General features: G+C 45.2%; 1 protein-coding gene and 1 long non-coding RNA gene across 8 annotated transcripts in view; both read left to right on the top strand.

Annotated features, from left to right (window-relative positions):
- The window catches only part of myo6a (myosin VIa), a 177,254-nt gene that overhangs the window by 78,477 nt on the left and 78,291 nt on the right, over nt 1–20,486 (top strand). For all 7 annotated transcript variants that reach the window (XM_079525507.1, XM_079525506.1, XM_079525505.1 and 4 more), the window contains exons 12-15: nt 2,500–2,644; nt 11,091–11,248; nt 13,013–13,104; nt 14,855–14,927. In XM_079525507.1, coding sequence (XP_079381633.1) covers nt 2,500–2,644; nt 11,091–11,248; nt 13,013–13,104; nt 14,855–14,927 — 468 coding nt within the window. The remainder of the gene's footprint in view (nt 1–2,499; nt 2,645–11,090; nt 11,249–13,012; nt 13,105–14,854; nt 14,928–20,486) is intronic.
- LOC306941253 lies at nt 16,944–17,288 on the top strand. Its single transcript, XR_013792116.1, has 2 exons — nt 16,944–17,072; nt 17,181–17,288. It is a non-coding gene; the product is annotated as an uncharacterized lncRNA (long non-coding RNA).

Below are 20,486 nucleotides of genomic sequence, written 5' to 3'. Positions count from 1 at the left end.
AATATAGATTTGGTTGGTAAGGAGCCGTCTACAGTAATAAGCAGGAAAGTGTACAGTGAGGCACAGTGTTGATAATGTTTTATTTAGTTTAGTTTATCTTTTGAATGAAATTTAATTTAGTTTTAGTCACATTTTAGTCCTCTTTAGTCTAGTTTTAGTATCATTGATTTTAGTCGACTGACAGCTTAAAATGTCAGTGGTTGTGTTCTGTGCTGACTTTAGCGCTAACATGGGAATCTTAAGTGTGCAGACAATAAAACGGGGAAATCAATCATGGGAGATCAGCGATAATTAAGTTCTCTCTGTGGGTCTCTGTGGCTTTGTTCTGTGTCTCATGTACTGGTATTCATTGATTTGATATCGACCGCTCCTCCAGTGACATATCGATTTCCTGGCGCTGATTGGAGTGGCAGCGCTACAGTGCTAATTGCCAAGGCAAGAACATTTTGCTTATAGGAAATAGTGGCCAAGTCACCAGTTGGACTTGGGAGTCCAAATGGACCCTAAAGGTCCGTACCTCAGGGTTATGGGGGTCCTCAACACTTGTCTTTGAGGTCTTTCTGACCCATTTTGAGATTTTGAAGTTGATTATCTTTGCCCATGAAGCTCTCAGAAGGTTCCCCTTCCATGACTTTTCCTAAATATTGGATTCAAATCATCTTGTTTTTTTTCCATCTGAAACATTTTCTAAACATGAATTTTAGTCATACTTATACCATAGCTTCCTGTTCATTTTCGGTCAAACTGTGACCCTTTCTCCCCCACGGGAGTGAACTTCACACCTCCAGAAAGCCCATTGTTCAAGCAGTCGATATTTAAAAGACGGCTCTACGCCGCTGGGGCTAGTGTCTACCCTTGGAGCTCCAAGCGCTTTAACGCCTTCTCCCCCCCAGCGGGGTAGAGCCATTGACTTTTTAATATCGATTAGCATACAAGCTCACAACGCTGCACCTTGCAATGTGTTGTGAGCTGGAGGTGTGTGAAGTTCACTGCCGAGGGGGAGAAAAGGTGAAAGGGGTCAGTTTGACCGACAAGTAGCAAAAATGAACTGGCAGGCATGATAATTTATGTCTAATTTCATATTTAGAAAATGTTTCAGGTAAAAATAAAACATGATTTGAATCGAATATTTTCGAAAGGTCATGGAAGGGGAACCTTTGCCCATGAGAGCTTCATGGGCAAAGATAATCGACTTAAAAATCTCAAAATGGGTCAGAAAGACCTCACACACTCAATTGTCTGTCATTTTATTTTATTTTGTATTTTTTTTAGCAGATACACACTTCTGCCATGCTGCAAGCTTAATTGTACATCTTCTAATTTTGCAAATGTTTCGAGAAATCTTGAAAGTACACATAGCATTTTGGGGGTCCTTGGCACCAAAATGTTTGAGAACTACTGATTTGGAAGGCATTTATAGAATGGGCCTCAGGTCTTAATCCCTTAAACCCTTTGAGAACCAGTGAACTACGCAATGCTTTCCATCTGATGTACCAGGTGGCTGCACCCAACGGCGTCAACTTTGGGAGTGCCTGAGGGCTTGGGCACCCACTGAAAAAAGAATAAGGCAAATAGCACCCACTGAGATTAAGGCTGAAGATCCCCTCCCCCTGGTCATTTTGTCACGTAGGCACACACCTTTACGGTGTTCACAGAACAGGTATTCAAATGCTAATACGGTGGCTTTGTTCCAGTGACCGCACGGTTCATTCACACTCCGTCTCCTGCAGCAACACAACACTAACACAGTCAGCGGAGAGGCTGCTGTCTGTGTACCGTCGGCCCGTCTGTAAAGAGCCATGAGTCGGGAGGGGAGGGGAGGGCAGCAACACCGCCGGCCAATCTCCACACTGACTTGAGACTTGACAAACAGAGCCATCTCAGCAAAAATATCCCAAAACAATGTCCGGGGAACAGAACTGTTCCCTTTCCTCAGACTACTTTTACTTTAATTAAAAGGTAAGATGCAGTGGCTGTAATTTGGTCAAGGATCTTGCTTTCGTGAGCAATGGTGTACGAGATTGGTAATACATTGGTCAAATCATGAGATTGTTAGACCATCTGCCGTTATAGGAACCTGCCGCCCCTGGCTGCACCATAAAGCAGTGGGGTCCCGGGACCGGGATAGATAGTGAGGAACCCTTTTGGGTCTGTAACTCAAAGAGTGTACAAATCTCTAGGTAGCCTAATGCATGTCCGAATGGTTGAGAATCACTGCTAGAGTCGTAAGTCTTCCCAGGTGGATGCACCATAAAGAACCAGTGACCTAATGGTGTCCTCCGTCCTCCCAGGTGGATGCACCATACAGAACCAGTGACCTAATGGTGTCCTCTGTCCTCCCAGGTGGATGCACCATAAAGAACCAGTGACCTAATGGTGTCCTCTGTCCTCCCAGGTGGATGCACCATAAAGAACCAGTGACCTAATGGTGTCCTCTGTCCTCCCAGGTGGATGCACCATACAGAACCAGTGACCTAATGGTGTCCTCTGTCCTCCCAGGTGGATGCACCATAAAGAACCAGTGCAGCCAGACGGTGCAGTACTGTGCGGAGCTGCTGGGTCTGGAGGAAGAGGACCTGAGGGTCAGCCTCACCACCAGGGTCATGCTCACGTCCGCCGGGGGCGTCAAGGGAACCGTCATCAAGTAAGAACCAGCAGCATGCACTTTTTCACTGTCAGGAGAGATGCAGAATGTGGCAGGCAAACGCTGGGGCTCCCCTGAGTGCGTTGCGTCGCGTTGGCGTTCCAAACGCGACGCGCAGGGTAACGTCGGCAGTGGAGCACCCTTCATAGATTGGTGGGTTGGGGGTGTCGCGCGTCATCGTACGTTCTCACGGAAGACAGTTGACTGGCCCTTAAATAGGCTACCCGCTGCTATAGGCCTATTATTGTTATATATCATTGACCTAAATGGCGTTATATCATTATCAACAATGATAGTATGATTTAAAAAAAAAAGGTTAGGTCTTTTTCATAAATTGCTTTGGACATGTGGAAAACTTAGTTAAACATGCAGTGACACATTAGGCATTAGGCCACTACTTTACCTGGATAACATCATCTTTTTGTTTTGACATGAAATAATAATCCTGTACCGTCATGTGTAGCGTTTGGTTTCATTAGCGCGATCGTGACAAAATAGCCTACAGCTGCTGCTGGTAAAGATACCAAGGATTGGTGGACAGTGCTACGCAACATGGAAGTAACACTGACTCGAAGCCGTTTATAAATCAGTCAGTGAACGGACGAGTCAACTTTTCACCGCCGTTTGGTGTGTCGTCGTCCCCGTCGTCCGTCCGCCCCCCGCCACCCCTCGCACAATCAGAAGCGTTTTCAACGAGTAGGATACAAAGGAAGCCTGAAAGGCAAGCATTTGCATTCCAATGGGTGATTAAGCGACGCGCTTTACGCGCAACGGCTCTCTCTCTTTTCTCACTCATGTTTTCAAATGGATTTTTATACGACGGGAAAACTTGGAATTCCCCTCTCGGGATATACCTACCCTATAGGGCCTAGGGTAGGTATATCCTTACAAAAAGCATGCAGTAATCCTGGTCTCTAAACTACCTCCCCCTGGCCAGCCGGGGAACCTGATGGAGGGGAAAGGAACTGGTCGGAATAACGTGTTCCTTCCCCGCACTACGTCCGGCCGGGGAAACTCTACCCTGTCAGGTGAAAAGAAGCAGCTTGGACTCCTCATGCATTGAAGGAAGCATGAGGTCAGTCCGCTTGTCCACATACATATTGCGTGGCAGAGAGACGGGGTCTGTTAATAAACATGTTGACTACGCACAGACTCTGCAGTGAACAGCTTGTTGGACTGAAGGGTGTCTGTGTAGTGTGACAGACAGACAGACAGAAGGTGCCAATGTAGCATATCAATGAGACAGACAGACCGATAGATTGTGTCTGAGTCAGATACACAGAGCGGAAGCGAGAAAGTGTGTGCGGAAGCGTGCGTGTGCGTGTGCGTGTGTGTGTGTGTGTGTGTGTGTGTGTGTGAGACAGAGATAATGAGGCTAGAGAGAGAGTGTGCGTGGCTGTGAAACAGTGGGTGAATCAACACAGACGTGTTTTCTGTTGAACCACTCAAGCTGTATTTCAGAAATTGCTCAAATAATAAACCGCTATTTTGAGAGGCGAGGCACAATGTGTGTCGCTATGATGTAGGAAATAGAATGGAATAATACTTCCTGTTTAAAAATATGAATTTCCTGTTTACATTATAAACTTTAGGTGACCTCTTAAACTAGGCACTATGCTTCAGCCTATGCCTTTTTCGGTCATGTATTTGTATTTTGTGTGTGATGTGGATGGACACATTTTTATCCCATGATTTTGCACCCCATTTTTTCACCCAGTGTCAATTATCTAATGTAATCCTGGGCGCTACACTTCCTCTGCCAACCTGGGGGGGCAGCGGACTGACCTCATGCTTGCTGACCTTCATCCATCCCTCTCCACACGTGACTTTTACACCGGCGGATATTATAGTTAACAAAACAACGAAAACAAAACTCAAAACAAGCTCAAAGCTCAAGCTCAAAGCAAGCTAATGGCAACATCCCTTCCATCTCTGTTGTGGCACAAAGAAGACTGCTTTGCTGGACACTGCCACAGAGCAAAGGGGCAGGTCATTTTGCTTTACTGGACACTGCCACAGAGCAAAGAAGCAGGTCATTTTGCTTTACTGGACACTGCCACAGAGCAAAGGGGCAGGTCATTTTGCTTTGCTGGACACTGCCACAGAGCAAAGGGGCAGGTCATTTTGCTTTACTGGACACTGCCACAGAGCAAAGGGGCAGGTAATTTTGCTTTGCTGGACACTGCCACAGAGCAAAGGGGCAGGTCATTTTGCTTTACTGGACACTGCCACAAAGCAAAGAAGCAGGTCATTTTGCTTTACTGGACACTGCCACAGAGCAAAGGGGCAGGTCATTTTGCTTTGCTGGACACTGCCACAGAGCAAAGGGGCAGGTCATTTTGCTTTACTGGACACTGCCACAGAGCAAAGGGGCAGGTAATTTTGCTTTGCTGGACACTGCCACAGAGCAAAGGGACAGGTCATTTTGCTTTGCTGGACACTGCCACAGAGCAAAGGGGCAGGTAATTTTGCTTTGCTGGACACTGCCACAGAGCAAAGGAGCAGGTCATTTCCGATATTCTTCTGTGGCACTGGAGAGTGGAGACTAGCCTGCCCACCGACAGGAACAAGACCACTCACATTTCCAGATGTTCCGAGTAGGGACCCAGGACTGACTGTGAATGAACTTGGTGGAATTAGCAGTCAGTCCAGAGTGGAAGCAGCTTGTGTCACAGATCTCAAGGGTGCTCGACTGATGATGATTATGAATACACTGCAATTACAATACAAAATACAAAAAAAAGACGGGGTCAAGCCCAAAAAGAAACAAAGCTATACGCAACATACACAATGAGCTATATAAACATTGATGACTGAAATTATTTGACAAGTAATCTATCTATAAATGCACCACGTCTCTGTCTGTCTGAGTGTCTGTACGTGTGTCGTGTGTATGGCTGTAATGCACGGAACTCGAGAACCTTTCGCCCCACCGACTTCCACACGTTCCACACCCCCACAGGGAGGGCAGTGCCCGGTGTCGAGTCGGTCGGACCCACGGTTGTCCAGAACCGCCACAAAAGGCCTCTGTCCGGGCTCTGGACAGGGCCCCTGCCCATGGTCCATATGTGGAGCTGGCCTGTCCTGACATCACAGCACTCCATATTTGGGCATGCCTGACACAGAACTAGAGCCCTGCACGGGCCTAAAATATAGGCCCTGGCCCGGCCCGGGCCCGTGGAGTTAAGGCCCGGCCCTAAGCCCGTTGGTAAAGTCCAGAAACGGCCCGAAGCCCGACTTATTATTTCTAGCATGCGCGCCGCTGCACTCTATTGGTGCACGGACGCAGCAGCAGCAGCCACTCACTCACAGCTGCACTATCTGGCGCTCTGATAAACCCACATTAAGGAACAAGAGGTCAATAACACACACTCACACAGACATCACACTAAAAAGTAGCCTACTTAATTATAGTTTTATACAGTAACTGCTGCGCGTGCACTGTCAATCAGCACAACGCGTTGTGAGCTTGTAGATTGGCTATCGTGGACTCACGCTGCGTTATAAAACCCAGACCCACAATAATAACACTTAAGTTATGTATCTGCAGTTACTGCAATGTACAAATCCAACTTTGTTTAGTGTGGTAATAATGCTACCGCAGTATTTAAATTGTTTTTATTGCTGCAGACTGCGGAGCTCCTGAGACGTCAGTTCTGTCAGAGGAGAGCCTAGAGCGGTAGCCTTGTGTGTGTGTGTGTGTGTGTGTGTGTGTGTGTGTGTGTGTGTGTGTGTGTGTGTGTGTGTGTGTGTGTGTGTGTGTGTGTGTGTGTGTGTGTGTGTGTGTGTGTGTGTGTGTGTGTGTGTGTGTGTGTGTGTGTGTGTGTGTGTGTGTGTGTGTGTGTGTGTGTGTGTGTGTGTGTGTGTGTGTGTGTACAGCTGCATAATAATTAGGAGAGAGAGAAGACGAGAGTTTAGGCGCGGAGCCAGAGAGATGGAATGTAAAACACGTTTCAAAGTCTTGTGTGTGTGGGGGGGGGGGGGGGGGGGGGGGGGTTATTGTCACGTCACTATGGAGCAGACGGCAGCATGCTGCCGCACTGCTGAAGCAAGTCCAGTCTGGGTGAAATTCACATCGGAAATTGGAAAATGTATATAACGGCGCGTGAGCCTGCCCGGCCCGTTGGTCAGGGACAGAGACGGCCCGGGCCCGGCCCGTTTTGGCGGGCCGGGCCCCGTCGGGTCCCGACGGGCTTGCAGGTCTCTACACAGAACTACATATACATGTATATAGGAATAAAGGAACACAGAGAGACAGATACAGAACTCTCCATATACTGTATGTGCATAACAGGGACACCGACAGATGGGTGGAACGGGTACAATGACACGGGTATTGGACAAATTAGTCAGTTGATCACATCTGATCACCCCTAGATGTCCATATATGGAGCTGGCCCGCTCTGACATCACAATGACGTTCTGACATCTGCATAGACTCCATATTTGGGCATGGCTGACAAGGAACTCCATATATGGACATAAAAGGGACATAACTGGGTGGGGCATGCATGTCCAACTTCGTTGCATGTCCTACATCGTTCCAAGTAGGCTAGTGCTCAACAGGCACCGCTCTAGTAAATAAAATTAACACTTGTGTGAAGTGAGGGGCGCTCTTTTCATCATACATCATCACAATCCGTGGATGATGTATGACATATAATATCCAAAAAATTGATCGAGCAAATCATGACTTTTTTTTTTATCTATAGATCTAAAGGTTGGAGGTCTTTAGACGAATGAGTGTGTGAGCTTCAGTTTCTGAGGGATCCTCACGGCCCTCTACCATATTGCCGAATTTCGTGAAAAACGATAGCTCAGAACTGCCAAAACTGTTTAACGGCAGAATCTTTACGATAACAATAAGGTGTCTCTACGCTCTTTGGGCTTGACCCCTAATGAACAAGTTAAAATGGAAAGCTCCGCTCAAATCTTATGAAGCCACAAATCACTTGTTCAGCAAGTGAGCATTGTAAGGGAAAGCCTCTACAGCTGGGACGTTGTGTTGGTAATTGCATTCAGCGGCCAAACAATTGTTCACGGAGAGAGAGGTGGAAAGACCTGCCAGACTCATAGGCAATACGTATCAGGCTTCTTCATTATGCAAGCTTTGGCATTCAGACCACCCGCTATCTAAGTGGGAGGCTATAACCATGACATTACAACTCATGGCCTCTAAGCACTGGCTGTAGGTGCTATGAATTAAACATCAGGGGATTAAGTAAGATCGAAACCAGGTGTTTTTACTAAGAGCTATGGAGCTGTTGTTAGTGGCAAAATGTCAAGTTGGAGGCAATTTAACATTTCTGCATGGTTATCGCCTTGCCCCGGGAGCCAAAGACACTTTAACGCTGCTTAACATGCCGTTTGGGTCATGGAACAAAGCTGTATTCTTCCACGAGCAAATCTTCTCAAAAGTTCCATCTTGCTCACAGAGGGTGAGCAGGATGGTGGAGGTCCTTAAGGATGCTCTGTGCTCTCCTCCTACAGCGCTGTGTGTAGATTGTGTCCATGGCAGGGAGATCCAATCCAATAATTCTCTCTGCAGTTTAGACAACTCATCAGATCGATTTCCTCTCAGCTTGGGTAGTGTTTCCAAACCGCACTGTGATACCACTGGTGAGGATGCTTTCAACGAGTCCTGCTCTGTAGGACAGGATGAGGGGCTGAGGACCGAGTCTAGCCTTCTTCAGTAAAATAATTTAAAAAATACATAATATATGGTATACCGTATATATGAATCAGCTTCTTGATTATTCAATGAACCCCACTGTACATGAGCAAGAAGTCAGTTATTGGTTCTAAATGTTGGTTTCAATATATTTTGGGTGAATTGCCCAGCTCCACTGGCTGAAACCAAATGTGCAGAAGAAATGCTTTAGTATAAAATGACACAGAGGCTCTGGGAAAATATTTTTCTGTTTTCATTTCAAACTAGGCTGATGACCAATGGTAGTCCAGGGCCTGAGGTCCTGGGTGACCTTTCTCTCTAAGAGCATAACATGAAGATAAAGATTATTTGGAAGATAAACATCTTCCATTTTGTTTGCTCCCAGAGCAAGGTGATGCACCTAGCAACGGGCACATCACCACAGACATGACAAAGTTAGTTTTTTTTAAATAGAAAGAAAAGTGTGATTGATCTCCTGTGTTTTTACATTTATTTTATTACATTTTTTAATTTTTTATTTTTTTCCCCAGCCAATCAGCCAATATTTTCCTTTATCGGCCAATATCGGTATCGGCAAATCAAACTGACTTTAACTGATGGCAGTAGCCGATATTTATCTGTTGTTGATATGCATATTTTGCATTGGCTATGTTGGTGTGTTGGTTATCTGCAACCTACCAAGCTGTAGATTTTGAACACGTACTTCTTGTATTGAAGATGTATTTGTTTCCCTGGCACAAAAGGGAGAAATAAAATAAAAAACGAAATAAAGGGGTACGATTATAATCGTAGATAGCAGAGAAAGAATTATAGAACCAAAGTTATTTTGGTGGAAAATGGGCCTCAGAGTTACAAACCTGTTATGGTCATTCAGGGCTAGATCATTGTGTTTCTGGTCATATTATTATGTTTGTCCACTCATTGTGTCCGTGGCAAAAAAATTAATTTTGACAAATGTCCACCACAAGCCAACATGATACCAACATGATACAATTTAGGCATTTAGCAGACACTCTTAATCCAGAGCGATTTATAGTAAGCAAGAACAAAACGTGTTGATACATCAAATACATAAAAATAGTCATCAAGAATCACACGTATTAAGCTAATAACCTAACAGTGGAATATCATGCCACACTAATAGCCAGCGCAACACCCCATCCTTTGTCCGCCTTCTCCTACCAAACCACACCGTTTGCACACATCTCACCATGCACAACACCAACAGCATGCCTGTCCAGACATCAACCACTACTTTGCATCCATGCAACTGTCATATTTACAGTACAATACCCATTTTTATGAAAGAACACATTCTTGCGCAAGACCACCAGCCTACGTCAAAATCGTCACCACTTTGCCGAGTTACGCCAACTCCGTTCACTTCATGGGGCCAGTCCAATGGCGCATTGTAGTCTACGGCCTTCACAGTGACACACACGTTATTTCCGACCCCTCAATGTCGCTCCGCACCGCTGCGGAGGAGAAAAACGGGGGGAAAAGTTCGGTTTAAAGTGTGATCATTTAGGCTGACCTAGGATCAGGTTAGTGTTGCAGCGACACAAACGGCTGTGTTACGTGTGATGATTATGCTGATTTAGGATCAGCAGCGCATGGTTTTGCCTTGCGCTGATTTGAATGAAAACACCGGCGTGCAATTATACTTTATATCACGACCACGGATCCCGACAACAGTGTTGACCTCAACGAGGTGAAAGCAAACTAGCAAAGCTCAAATCAAATTAATATAAGAAGGATTAAAGCAACCATGACAACTCTCCTGTGTATCCCATTCCCCACACGTGGATAAAGAAGAGAGCAAAGAAGGAGCTGTTTATAAGGCTAATAATATATATATATTATAATATTCCATTCAGCCAAGACCGGTACATGCATGATGTATCTTCTTCTGCTAAAACTGATGATTGTGTGTAAAAAAACAAATGATCCGTTTGGTTACTTTTTAAATGCACGCACACTGAGGAGACGAGAAGAGACGAGACTCTTTTTTTTTTCTCTCTCACCCTCTACTGCAGCGCGCAGTCTCTCTCTGTCTGTCTGTGTCTCTCTCTCTTTCTCTCTCCCGCGCTTTAATCATAAAATGGTAATCGGTCAATACGTTATATTATTATATTTATGTCTGCCTGGCTCAGCTGGGTCGGGTCTTTCGGAATGTCGGAAATAATCGGATTTCGGTCGGACTCGGCGCCGCAATTTGAAAGAAATCTCGGAACGGGTCGGAATCGGACGAAATTGGTAACATGTCACAGGTTAATTTCGGAACCATTTTTTTGGACCCGTAAAGAGCTCTAACACACACACCCGATGCCAAGTTCTTCCGCGCATTATTTATTTCCCAGTCCCACCACGGATTCAAAGGTGTGTGTGTGTGTGTGTGTGTGTGTGTGTGTGTGTGTGTGTGTGTGTGTGTGTGTGTGTGTGTGTGTGTGTGTGTGTGTGTGTGTGTGTGTGTGTGTGTGTGTGTGTGTGTGTGTGTGTGTGTGTGTGTGTGTGTGTGTGTGTGTGTGTGTGTGTGTGTGTGTGTGTGTGTGTCAACGTAACTCTAGGATGAGCCGCCCTTCGGGCGGCGGAATTCTAGTCTATATAATGAATGAGTGCTATGTCTACATAAAATGCTATCTAAATTGCATAAGCTGAGCCTTTGCATATGCCTGTAAGGTCGCCAAGGCTACGACAAGTGCTAAGATAGTCTGAAGAGGTGCGTTTTCAGACTGCGACAGATTGATGGATTATCATGTGTTTGTGTTATCCCAGGGTGCCGTTGAAGGTGGAGCAGGCAAACAACGCACGGGACGCCCTGGCCAAGGCGGTGTACAGTCGGCTATTCGATCACGTGGTCACCAGGATCAACCAGTGCTTCCCCTTTGACTCCTCCTCAAACTTCATCGGAGTCTTGGACATCGCTGGCTTCGGTATGTCACCTACCTCCACCCTCTTATCCTCACTGTTGGGGCACACATACCTTGTATATCCATATTTCATGTGTGTGTGTGCGCTTTCAACCCTTTTCATTTTAAGGTCCGTTATTTAATCGCCCTTTGAGCCACGGACCACCATTTGATTTGCTACTATTTTGATTGTTTGCTGTGAACAAATCGCTGAAGACTGCCGCTTTGGCAACGCCCATCCCAGAAACTGCTGCCGTGGTGAATAAGTGAAACGAAATGAAAATTCAGTGCCAGGCTAAACAAAGGCGTCAGTGTTTCTCAACCTTTTGATTTTGCGTACGCCTCCTTATCCATTCGATCCCTTACCAAACGATGTCACACAAATAGCAGACAGTGTGCGCACGCAGGCCAGCTCAAAATGAACTCGGCCTTGCGTCCTCACCTTCATCTTCAATGTTTGTGTTTACGCAATGTTTGTGTTTACACAAACACTCAAAATTGGCCATTCATTGTCAATGGCATTCAATGTTTGTGTTACACAAACACTCAAAGCTGGCCATTCATTGTCAATGGCATTCAATATTTATGTTAGGACAATATTTGTGTTTACACAAACAAAGCTGGACATAGGAGGGGCTATCCGCATCTCAGCGTGGCGTCCTGCTTTTAAAAAGATATTGCCTCCACCTCCCCCGCGAAGGAACTCTCCCTGAGGCTCACTCTGCTCTGTTTAACGCCGAGCTGTTGAGGCAAATTGGTTGTTTGAACTAACTTGAACGGCAACTGGCCGCTCGACATTTTACAAATTACCTTCATCTTGTTTAAGATCCGTTGTTTCGAATCCAAACAGCCTCCAGCCCAGACACGCACATTTGGGAATTAAATCTTCCATTGAGGAAGATTCAGAACCTCTCCTCCAGTCCGTCTGACGAGAGTGTCAGCATTTGGATGACAGGTGTTGCCAATGATTCTAATGAAGGATCTCTTCCATTTGCAAGTGGTTCTCAATCTTTTACATTTCAAGGAACCCCATAACTTTGAGAGTGTACCCATTTGTACACTCTCAGAGTTACACACCCTTAAAGGGACATTTCACCGCTGGAATAAACTGCAGGCACTCAATGTTATATTTGTAGTAGATAACTGTAGCACAATTTGACATTTTGAGTGTGTTTCCAGTGAGCCAACATGCACAATATTGGAACCCTGACTGTGTTTCACCAGAATGGAACAGAGCCCTAATTTGTATCATTGGTAACACCTGTGAAGGAAGTATTGAAGGGGCCTGGAAGTAAGAAGAGTTATTTTGTGTGCATAGAGAGCCTATTGTATTTCACTAAGCAGGATTCAAAAGTTATCCGCCCCTGGCCCATCCACATCCAGCCCAGCCCCTGAAGCACCCAGTGGAATTCTGCTGCATATGATAACATTGCACCCTTGGTTGATTATCTTATGTTAGGTTAGCTGATTATAGTTTGTTTTGGTGCCGTGTGCTGAAAAGAGACCATCTACGATCTTGTATCGCAAGGTTGTACTAACTAGTATACTGTATACTATTTTGCTTTATTAAGAATTAGAGGAAAGTGCATTTAGATGAAAGCATGTTTGAGATCATGTCTTCCCACACATACAGTACAGTATTTTGTACTTGGTACATGTTGTGAATATCTGCAGGTCATCAACATTATATAGTACGCTTATGCGGTATACCTGTACCAGTAATGTCATCACGCACAATACTTGGACATGCATTTGGTTGATAATCATATCTTGTTCTCTTCTCCTCAGAGTATTTTGAACACAACAGCTTCGAGCAGTTCTGCATCAACTACTGCAACGAGAAGCTGCAGCAGTTTTTCAACGAGCGGATCCTTAAAGAGGTGAGCCAAGACTGAAATCTATCAAAATCACGTGATATATGTCAATTTCCATTTTTACCCCCCCCCCCCCACACCTGAACTGTCTATGAATATTTACAAAATCAATGAATGCCAATTTTGTCTTTGAGTCTATTGTGTGCTCAATATTGGCCTGGCTCTGTGCCAGCAAACCAATTTACAGTTTATTTTCTACTGAAGACGATTGATTTACGGATGTCTGCACTGTGACCCCCCCCCCCCCCCCCCCTCTTTTTTATGTTTAGGGCACTAGCCCCTCCTATATCCAGCTTTAGGTGTGTGTGCACAAACTTTGTCCTACACAAACATTAAATTCCCATTGACAATGAATGGAGAATTTTCCGTCAGTGTCTGAGCAAATAGACATAGTGTCTATTTTACGTCATGATGATGTACGATGATAATTCTTCTTAGCAGATGAAAGCATTAACTCTTGCATAAAACAAAAATGCTTCCTGCTGAAACTCTTCAGCACTAGTACAGTAAGTGCCTTCCATTAGAGAAGCAAGACAGAGTGAAGCTTCTTATTGTTGATGCAGAAACCTTGTATCCACATTATTTTATTTAACGTTTTATTCATACATTAATTCCCTACTTTCCTACGCAAGAGTAGCGATAAAAATGTACAAGCTATTCGCTATTTTTGAAGATTTCTGAAGGCGAAGGTGCTTGTCCCCATAAACCACATCATCCATTGTGTGGGGGGAAGCTTCAGCTGAAAATAGCAGATCAGTAAAAAGCTCACAACGCGCCACGTTCACGCCACATTGTGAGCTTGTCGATCGGCTATTTTCAGCCTGAGGGAACTATACTGTCAACTATATATAGGGTTTAAAGGAGTAGACTTATTTTCTGCAGTAGAAACTGCCACTGCAGGGCCATTCTTGCAGCCACAGTCGGTAGAGACTGCCACTGCAGGGCCAGCCACAGTCGGTAGAGACTGCCACTGCAGGGCCATTCTTGCAGCCACAGTCGGTAGAGACTGCCACTGCAGGGCCATTCTTGCAGCCACAGTCGGTAGAGACTGCCACTGCAGGGCCAGCCACAGTCAGTAGAGACTGCCACTGCAGGGCCGTTCTTGCAGCCACAGTCGGTAGAGACTGCCACTGCAGGGCCAGCCACAGTCTGTAGAGACTGCCACTGCAGGGCCATTCTTGCAGCCACAGTCAGTAGAGACTGCCACTGCAGGGCCATTCTTGCAGCCACAGTCGGTAGAGACTGCCACTGCAGGGCCATTCTTGCAGCCACAGTCGGTAGAGACTGCCACTGCAGGGCCAGCCACAGTCAGTAGAGACTGCCACTGCAGGGCCGTTCTTGCAGCCACAGTCGGTAGAGACTGCCACTGCAGGGCCAGCCACAGTCTGTAGAGACTGCCACTGCAGGGCCATTCTTGCAGCCACAGTCAGTAGAGACTGCCACTGCAGGGCCATTCTTGCAGCCACAGTCGGTAGAGACTGCCACTGCAGGGCCATTCTTGCAGCCACAGTCGGTAGAGACTGCCACTGCAGGGCCAGCCACAGTCGGTAGAGACTGCCACTGCAGGGCCATTCTTGCAGCCACAGTCGGTAGAGACTGCCACTGCAGGGCCATTCTTGCAGCCACAGTCGCCGCTGCAAGAAAAACGTACTGAATGTTAAAAGTTCAGGTTTTCGGGGTGCAATTGAGAACCTAAAGAAGACCTTTAAGTTAAGGCATGCCGTTAACGGCCGCTGTGGCGTGTTTGCGTTTTCAGGAACAAGAGCTGTACCAGAGGGAGGGCCTCGGCGTCAACGAGGTGCATTACATCGACAATCAGGACTGTATAAGTACGTACGCCCCGCCCACTATACCACACACTGCACCAATCAGGACTGTATAAGTACATACGCCCCGCCCACTATACCACACACTGCACCAATCAGGACTGTATTGGTAAGGTATGCCCCGCCCCCTATACCACACTGCACCAATCAGGACTGTATAGGTACGTACGCCCCACCCACTATACCACACACTGCACCAATCAGGACTGTATTGGTACGGTACGCCCCGCCTCCCTATACCACACACTGCACCAATCAGGACTGTATTGGTACGGTACGCCCCGCCCCCATACCACACACTGCACCAATCAGGACTGTATAGGTACGGTACGCCCCGCCTTCCTATACCACACACTGCACCAATCAGGACTGTATAGGTACGGTACGCCCCGCCTTCCTATACCACACACTGCACCAATCAGGACTGTATTGGTACGGTACGCCCCGCCTCCCTATACCACACACTGCACCAATCAGGACTGCATATGTCTGCAGCTCTGCACAGAGTGAGGCTTCTTATTGTTGATGCAGAAACCTTGTATCCACATTATTTTATTTAACGTTTTATTCATACATTAATTCCCTACTTTCCTACGCAAGAGTAGCGATAAAAATGTACAAGCTATTCGCTATTTTTGAAGATTTCTGAAGGCGAAGGTGCTTGTCCCCATAAACCACAGCATCCATTGTGGTGCAGTGTGGAGAAGAAAGCAGAGTGAAGTTCACAAGAGAACGACAAATGGTAGAGGGAGGGCAGAGGAGAGAGGAGTGAAGCAGGTACAGGTAGAAGCAAGCAGCTGTGAGAGGAACAGAGAGGTGAGGCAACGCGTGGGCAGTGGCGGAAGTACTTTAGTCACTAAATTTGTTGCAAAAGTAGCATATGCACAAGCTAGAAACGAGTCGCTTTGCAACGCTTTTCCAGCTTGTGGATCTGCTACTTTGGTGTGACACTGTAGTGCGATCAAGTAGGGCATTAATTTACGAAAAACAAAAAAAGTTAGAATATGGGCGACAGAGACGGTATATCTGAATACTTCCTCCACTTGTGCAGAGCAGACAGATGGTCCTTTGTGAGAGCGGTGAGAGAAGTGAGGAGAGGGAGGTCAATACGCCTCCTCTCTCATGTCCAACTGTGCTGTCTGAAACACAATCAACCATTCTGCTGCTGCAGTGGAGTCAGCAGAAACGGCTGGCTGGGGTCAGGCTCAGTGCAAGGCCTCGACTCAAAAAATAAAATACATCCATATTATTCCTTTATTAGTGTTCACACCTGTTTTATTACCCTGTGGGGGAATCTGCCTTTTACATTATGTAATTGCATAAATGTATCAACAGCGCTTACAGTATATATACTGTATGCAAAGTCCTGAACGGTTGGCACTCACTTTCCACCCAGCTGCACCTAATGAGAAGATTCCCGTTCCACAAGCGGAACAAGTCCAGGTGGAACTCTTCTCCCGCTGTGTTAAAAAAGAAAGAAAAGGATACCCAATAGGGTCCGTGTTCTGGGCATGTTGTAGTAGGCGAACATCCGGTGAAAATAGCAAATCTACAAGCTCGCAACGTTGTGGTTGCAATCAGCAATCGGCTGGTTTCGGTAAAGAGATTTTGTATAGAGGAAAAGACTGCATCCACCTCTTCAGCTTTATTCAATGGCAAGGAGGCATATTTCGTTCTCTTTTTTTGTGCCATGCTATGAGCTTGTAGATCTGGTAGTTTTGAAAAGTTGTGAAAATGTGTGCAATTCTTGGAATATATATTCTTTCACAGCAAAAGATTTAACTCAAATCATTGCTTCTGGGAGGTCCCTGGAATAACATATTTTCAGATTGGGGTCGGTGGCCAATTGCATATAATTTCTGGGGTTCTTGACATGAAATAGTTTGAAAACCACTGATATACTGTAGAATCATAGGTTTTTCAGAAAAGGATTTAGAAGACATTTGTAGAATCTGGTCTCAGTTCTAAATGGGTTAAGTCCAATCCAGCGTCACACAAATAATGTGAAAGTTGCTCTTCTTTCTCAAAGAAAAGCTTAAAGAAAAGAACCCCCCAAAAGCGATAGTTTAAAAAAAAAGAAATCTGACTATCGATGACTTTGATCGACTTTTGAACCCCTGCATGCCGTCATAATGTTTGTCTGCTTCCGTTAGCATGTCATCTTCCATGACCAAATTTGCTAAGTGAGAACAGAGTGCTTCAACATGTTGTTCCAGACTGCTGCGTGTGAAATGAGCCCGCCACGTGTCCATTAAGTATGCCAAATTCTGGGTACCTGCTGATGCAGTTTCTGAGTATATACTCGGCGGCAGCATACTCCAAATTAAGTTGGAACAAATTAATGTGTATTTTTGTGCTTCAGAAGGTCAATAAGAACAAAATGACAGACACTGCAGAGTAAACAAACAGCACAGTGTCTTGCAGAAGTTCTTTTTCGGCATTTCTTGCACCTCGAAGGTTTTCTAAGCAGCCAAATATCACTGCAGAGACACTCAATGCGAATGTGATTTATATTGTCTTCTGCTGCTGGCCATGGACAATTTATAAAAAATAAAAAAAAAAGGGAAAAAAGTTTGGCCGAGGCGGTTAGGAGATACAAAACTCTGTAACCTCTACGATATACGGCAACTAATTTATGGAGAGAGATGAGCATACACAGTGTTCACTGTGTCTGTCGCCAGGAAATGGTGGAGGTCGATGTAAACAAACAGAAGAGAAGCGTGGTGAAGTATAAAGCGGTTTTGTCCTCTGATAACCTTTTTAGCGTCGGCAGCACCTGGCCGAAGCTGAAAGTTGTTGGAATTAGTTTGCCGTACATGCTGCCAGTTTAACTTTGTTTGATTCTTTAGGGATGGGCGCGCCTGGATTAACAATTGAATTTACTGGAGCGCCAGGGTCCGCAGCTTGCAGGGCCCTGTGCAAGACTATTTCAAATAGGTACAGCATTTCCTTCCGTCGAAACTGTATGCATAGGTCACCAATTTCAATGTAAACACAGGAACCCCAGCCAGTGTTTTTGTCATCCAACAGTTTCTTAAATACTATATAACTCTATGGGAGCCGTGGCGTTTTATGCGCTGAACACACAAACGCAAAAAGTGTCTGTGTTACGCACGTGCATGGGGCCTTTTGATTTGGTGTAACGCCAGGGCCATTGATTTGGCACTGGGCACTGGGGATGGGCTGTATTATTTGTCCAGGAAGGACTGGAAGTGGTTGGGAACCCGATTAATCTCCCATCACTAACAGCGGCGCGAACATCATACGACACGTTTCGAGCTTGTAGATGTGCTACTTTTGCTACCCCCGCCCCTGTTCAGTTTTTCCCGATTTTAATGGTTTCTCGATGTTACTGTAACATATTCATGCCCATAATGGGGACGCCAGGGGTAAAAGTGGATAACTGGCATACATAATCGTATAATTTGAATATGAGTTGAAATGTAATTTCTGTGGTCTAACAGGCAGCTGTGTCCCAATTCAGGGGCTGCATTTGAAGGCTGATTACATCACATGGTGTGGCGCTACCGGGGCTGTCCCATTTCAGATGCTCCTTCAAATGCAGCCTGGAAAATGTTGAAATTCATAGGAAGAAGGCAGATAATGCATCCTTTGGGATATCCTAATATTCAAGAATTAATTTCACACCAAGACAGCTTCAATAGTTGAAATAGTTGAAAATGGCACTGCGGCTTTCTGGGATGTGAGGTCCTGCTAGACGAGCCAGCCAGCATGCCTCGCCAGCCAGGCGTTAAGCGCTCATGTACCCAGGCGAGAGCAGCCTTTTTGTCGACGAGTCCTTTTGTAAGTTTCTCTGGTGTACCTGTAGTGATTAAACAGCTGATATAATTTGTTCTGGGTGTATCTAATCTTAGGTTTCAACTCATTTTTGGTTGATTAAACTTTAGAGCTACTTCCCACTATTCACTGCGCTGCTCCTGTGCGTGCGTGCGTGCGTGCGTGCGTGCGTGCGTGCGTGCGTGCGTGCGTGCGTGCGTGCGTGCGTGCGCACGCACACAAAAATACGTATGGGGAAGATTGTCATTACCTGTTATACAGATTAACACAGAGATGAATTCAGTGAACTGAGGTCATTGTCAATGGAAGGTGTGGGCAACGGTTCAAATATTTCCAAAGAAAGTTTTCTTATGCTACTATCTCTATAAAAGATGATGTGAAAAAACAGAAACCCAGGCGGCAAACAAACCCAGACCTTCACAGTTATGTGGTTTACACATCCAACTGCTCGAGACATTCAGGGCATCTCTTCAAACGTTTGAAGACTCTCCAACCCTGGAAGAAATGGCCGAGAACCTGAGAAACGAGCCTCTGTCCCAAAATTGACCAGTCGATCAATGTGTTCAGCTGAAAGATGTTTGCTGCGGGTGCTGCTTTTTAAGACTTTGTTAAATTGGTACTTTAATCATAGGATGACATCAGAAGCCTCTATACAGTATGTTTATTTTAAGCTAGAACCTTCAATCTAAGGCAAGGCTTCATGATGAAAAAAGAAGAATGTGTGTGCGTGCGAATGTGCGTGCGTGCGCACTGAATTGTTAGTTGTAGGCGTAATCTCAGTGCAATACATTTTTAACAACCAAATTCCCCTTCTGCTTCTGGGCCCTAGAGCGAGCGGTGAGATCGAACATTCACTGCATGCAACTTCAAAATATCCAATATTTTGAAGTTGCATGCAGTGAATGTTGTTGGGTCAAGAACAATCTAAATAAATGATGCGGTGTGTATAGCATCATGCATGCTCTGCTTCACATGCTAATCAGCTTTCAGCGTTAATGAGAGTACATCCTTATAAGCTCCACCTGCTACCATTTCATATATAATATAAATGATGAACTGAAATGATGAAGGACAAATGTTTTTGTCACTGAGGCACCACTTCTTTTTTGTCTTTACAGTCGTTCAGACACACACATTTATCTGAATATAAATCAAAATCATATATAGCTTGCTGCTAGAAATGGAAACTAAAAAATAAAATAATGTTAAAAAGATATTTAAAGATATATTTTCGGGAACGGAAATGACGAGCAGATGGCGGCTCCTTGACATGAAATCGTTTGAGAACAACTGACAGAAACAACATTTTTAGAGAACTGTCATGGTTTAGAATACATTTGTAGAACCTGGTCTAAGATCTTAATGGGTTAAAGGAGAATTCCATGCTAGAAGTCTTTCTTACCTTTATTTGTAGTTGTTACGTCCCCACCAAAGAGGTCCAGGTGTTATTTTGTGCAAACGTGCATTATTGGCTATTTCCCCTAATATAAGCCCTCAATGGGGGTTGGGTTTTTGTGCTAATTCGCTTATTTCCATCGAAATAAGTAGTAAAGTGGGCCGCTTGGGATACTATTTACATTATGAAGAGAGGATATATACAGTCGGGTGCCATTGGTCTTGTCCCTTTTCCCTTTTCAAAACAAATAGATTTTTGAGTGATGGAAATAAGCGAATTAGCACAACACCCCAATGCCCCGATCATTTCAATGCAATTCAATTAAATTCATTGCAGGCTTATATTAGGTATTCTGGAACCTGAGTACG

Source organism: Electrona antarctica, assembly GCF_951216825.1.
Source record: "Electrona antarctica genome assembly, chromosome: 17".
In the NCBI taxonomy this organism is placed as follows: domain Eukaryota; kingdom Metazoa; phylum Chordata; class Actinopteri; order Myctophiformes; family Myctophidae; genus Electrona; species Electrona antarctica.
Note: the sequence above shows the minus strand (reverse complement) of the source record. Positions and strands in the feature narration are given on the sequence as shown.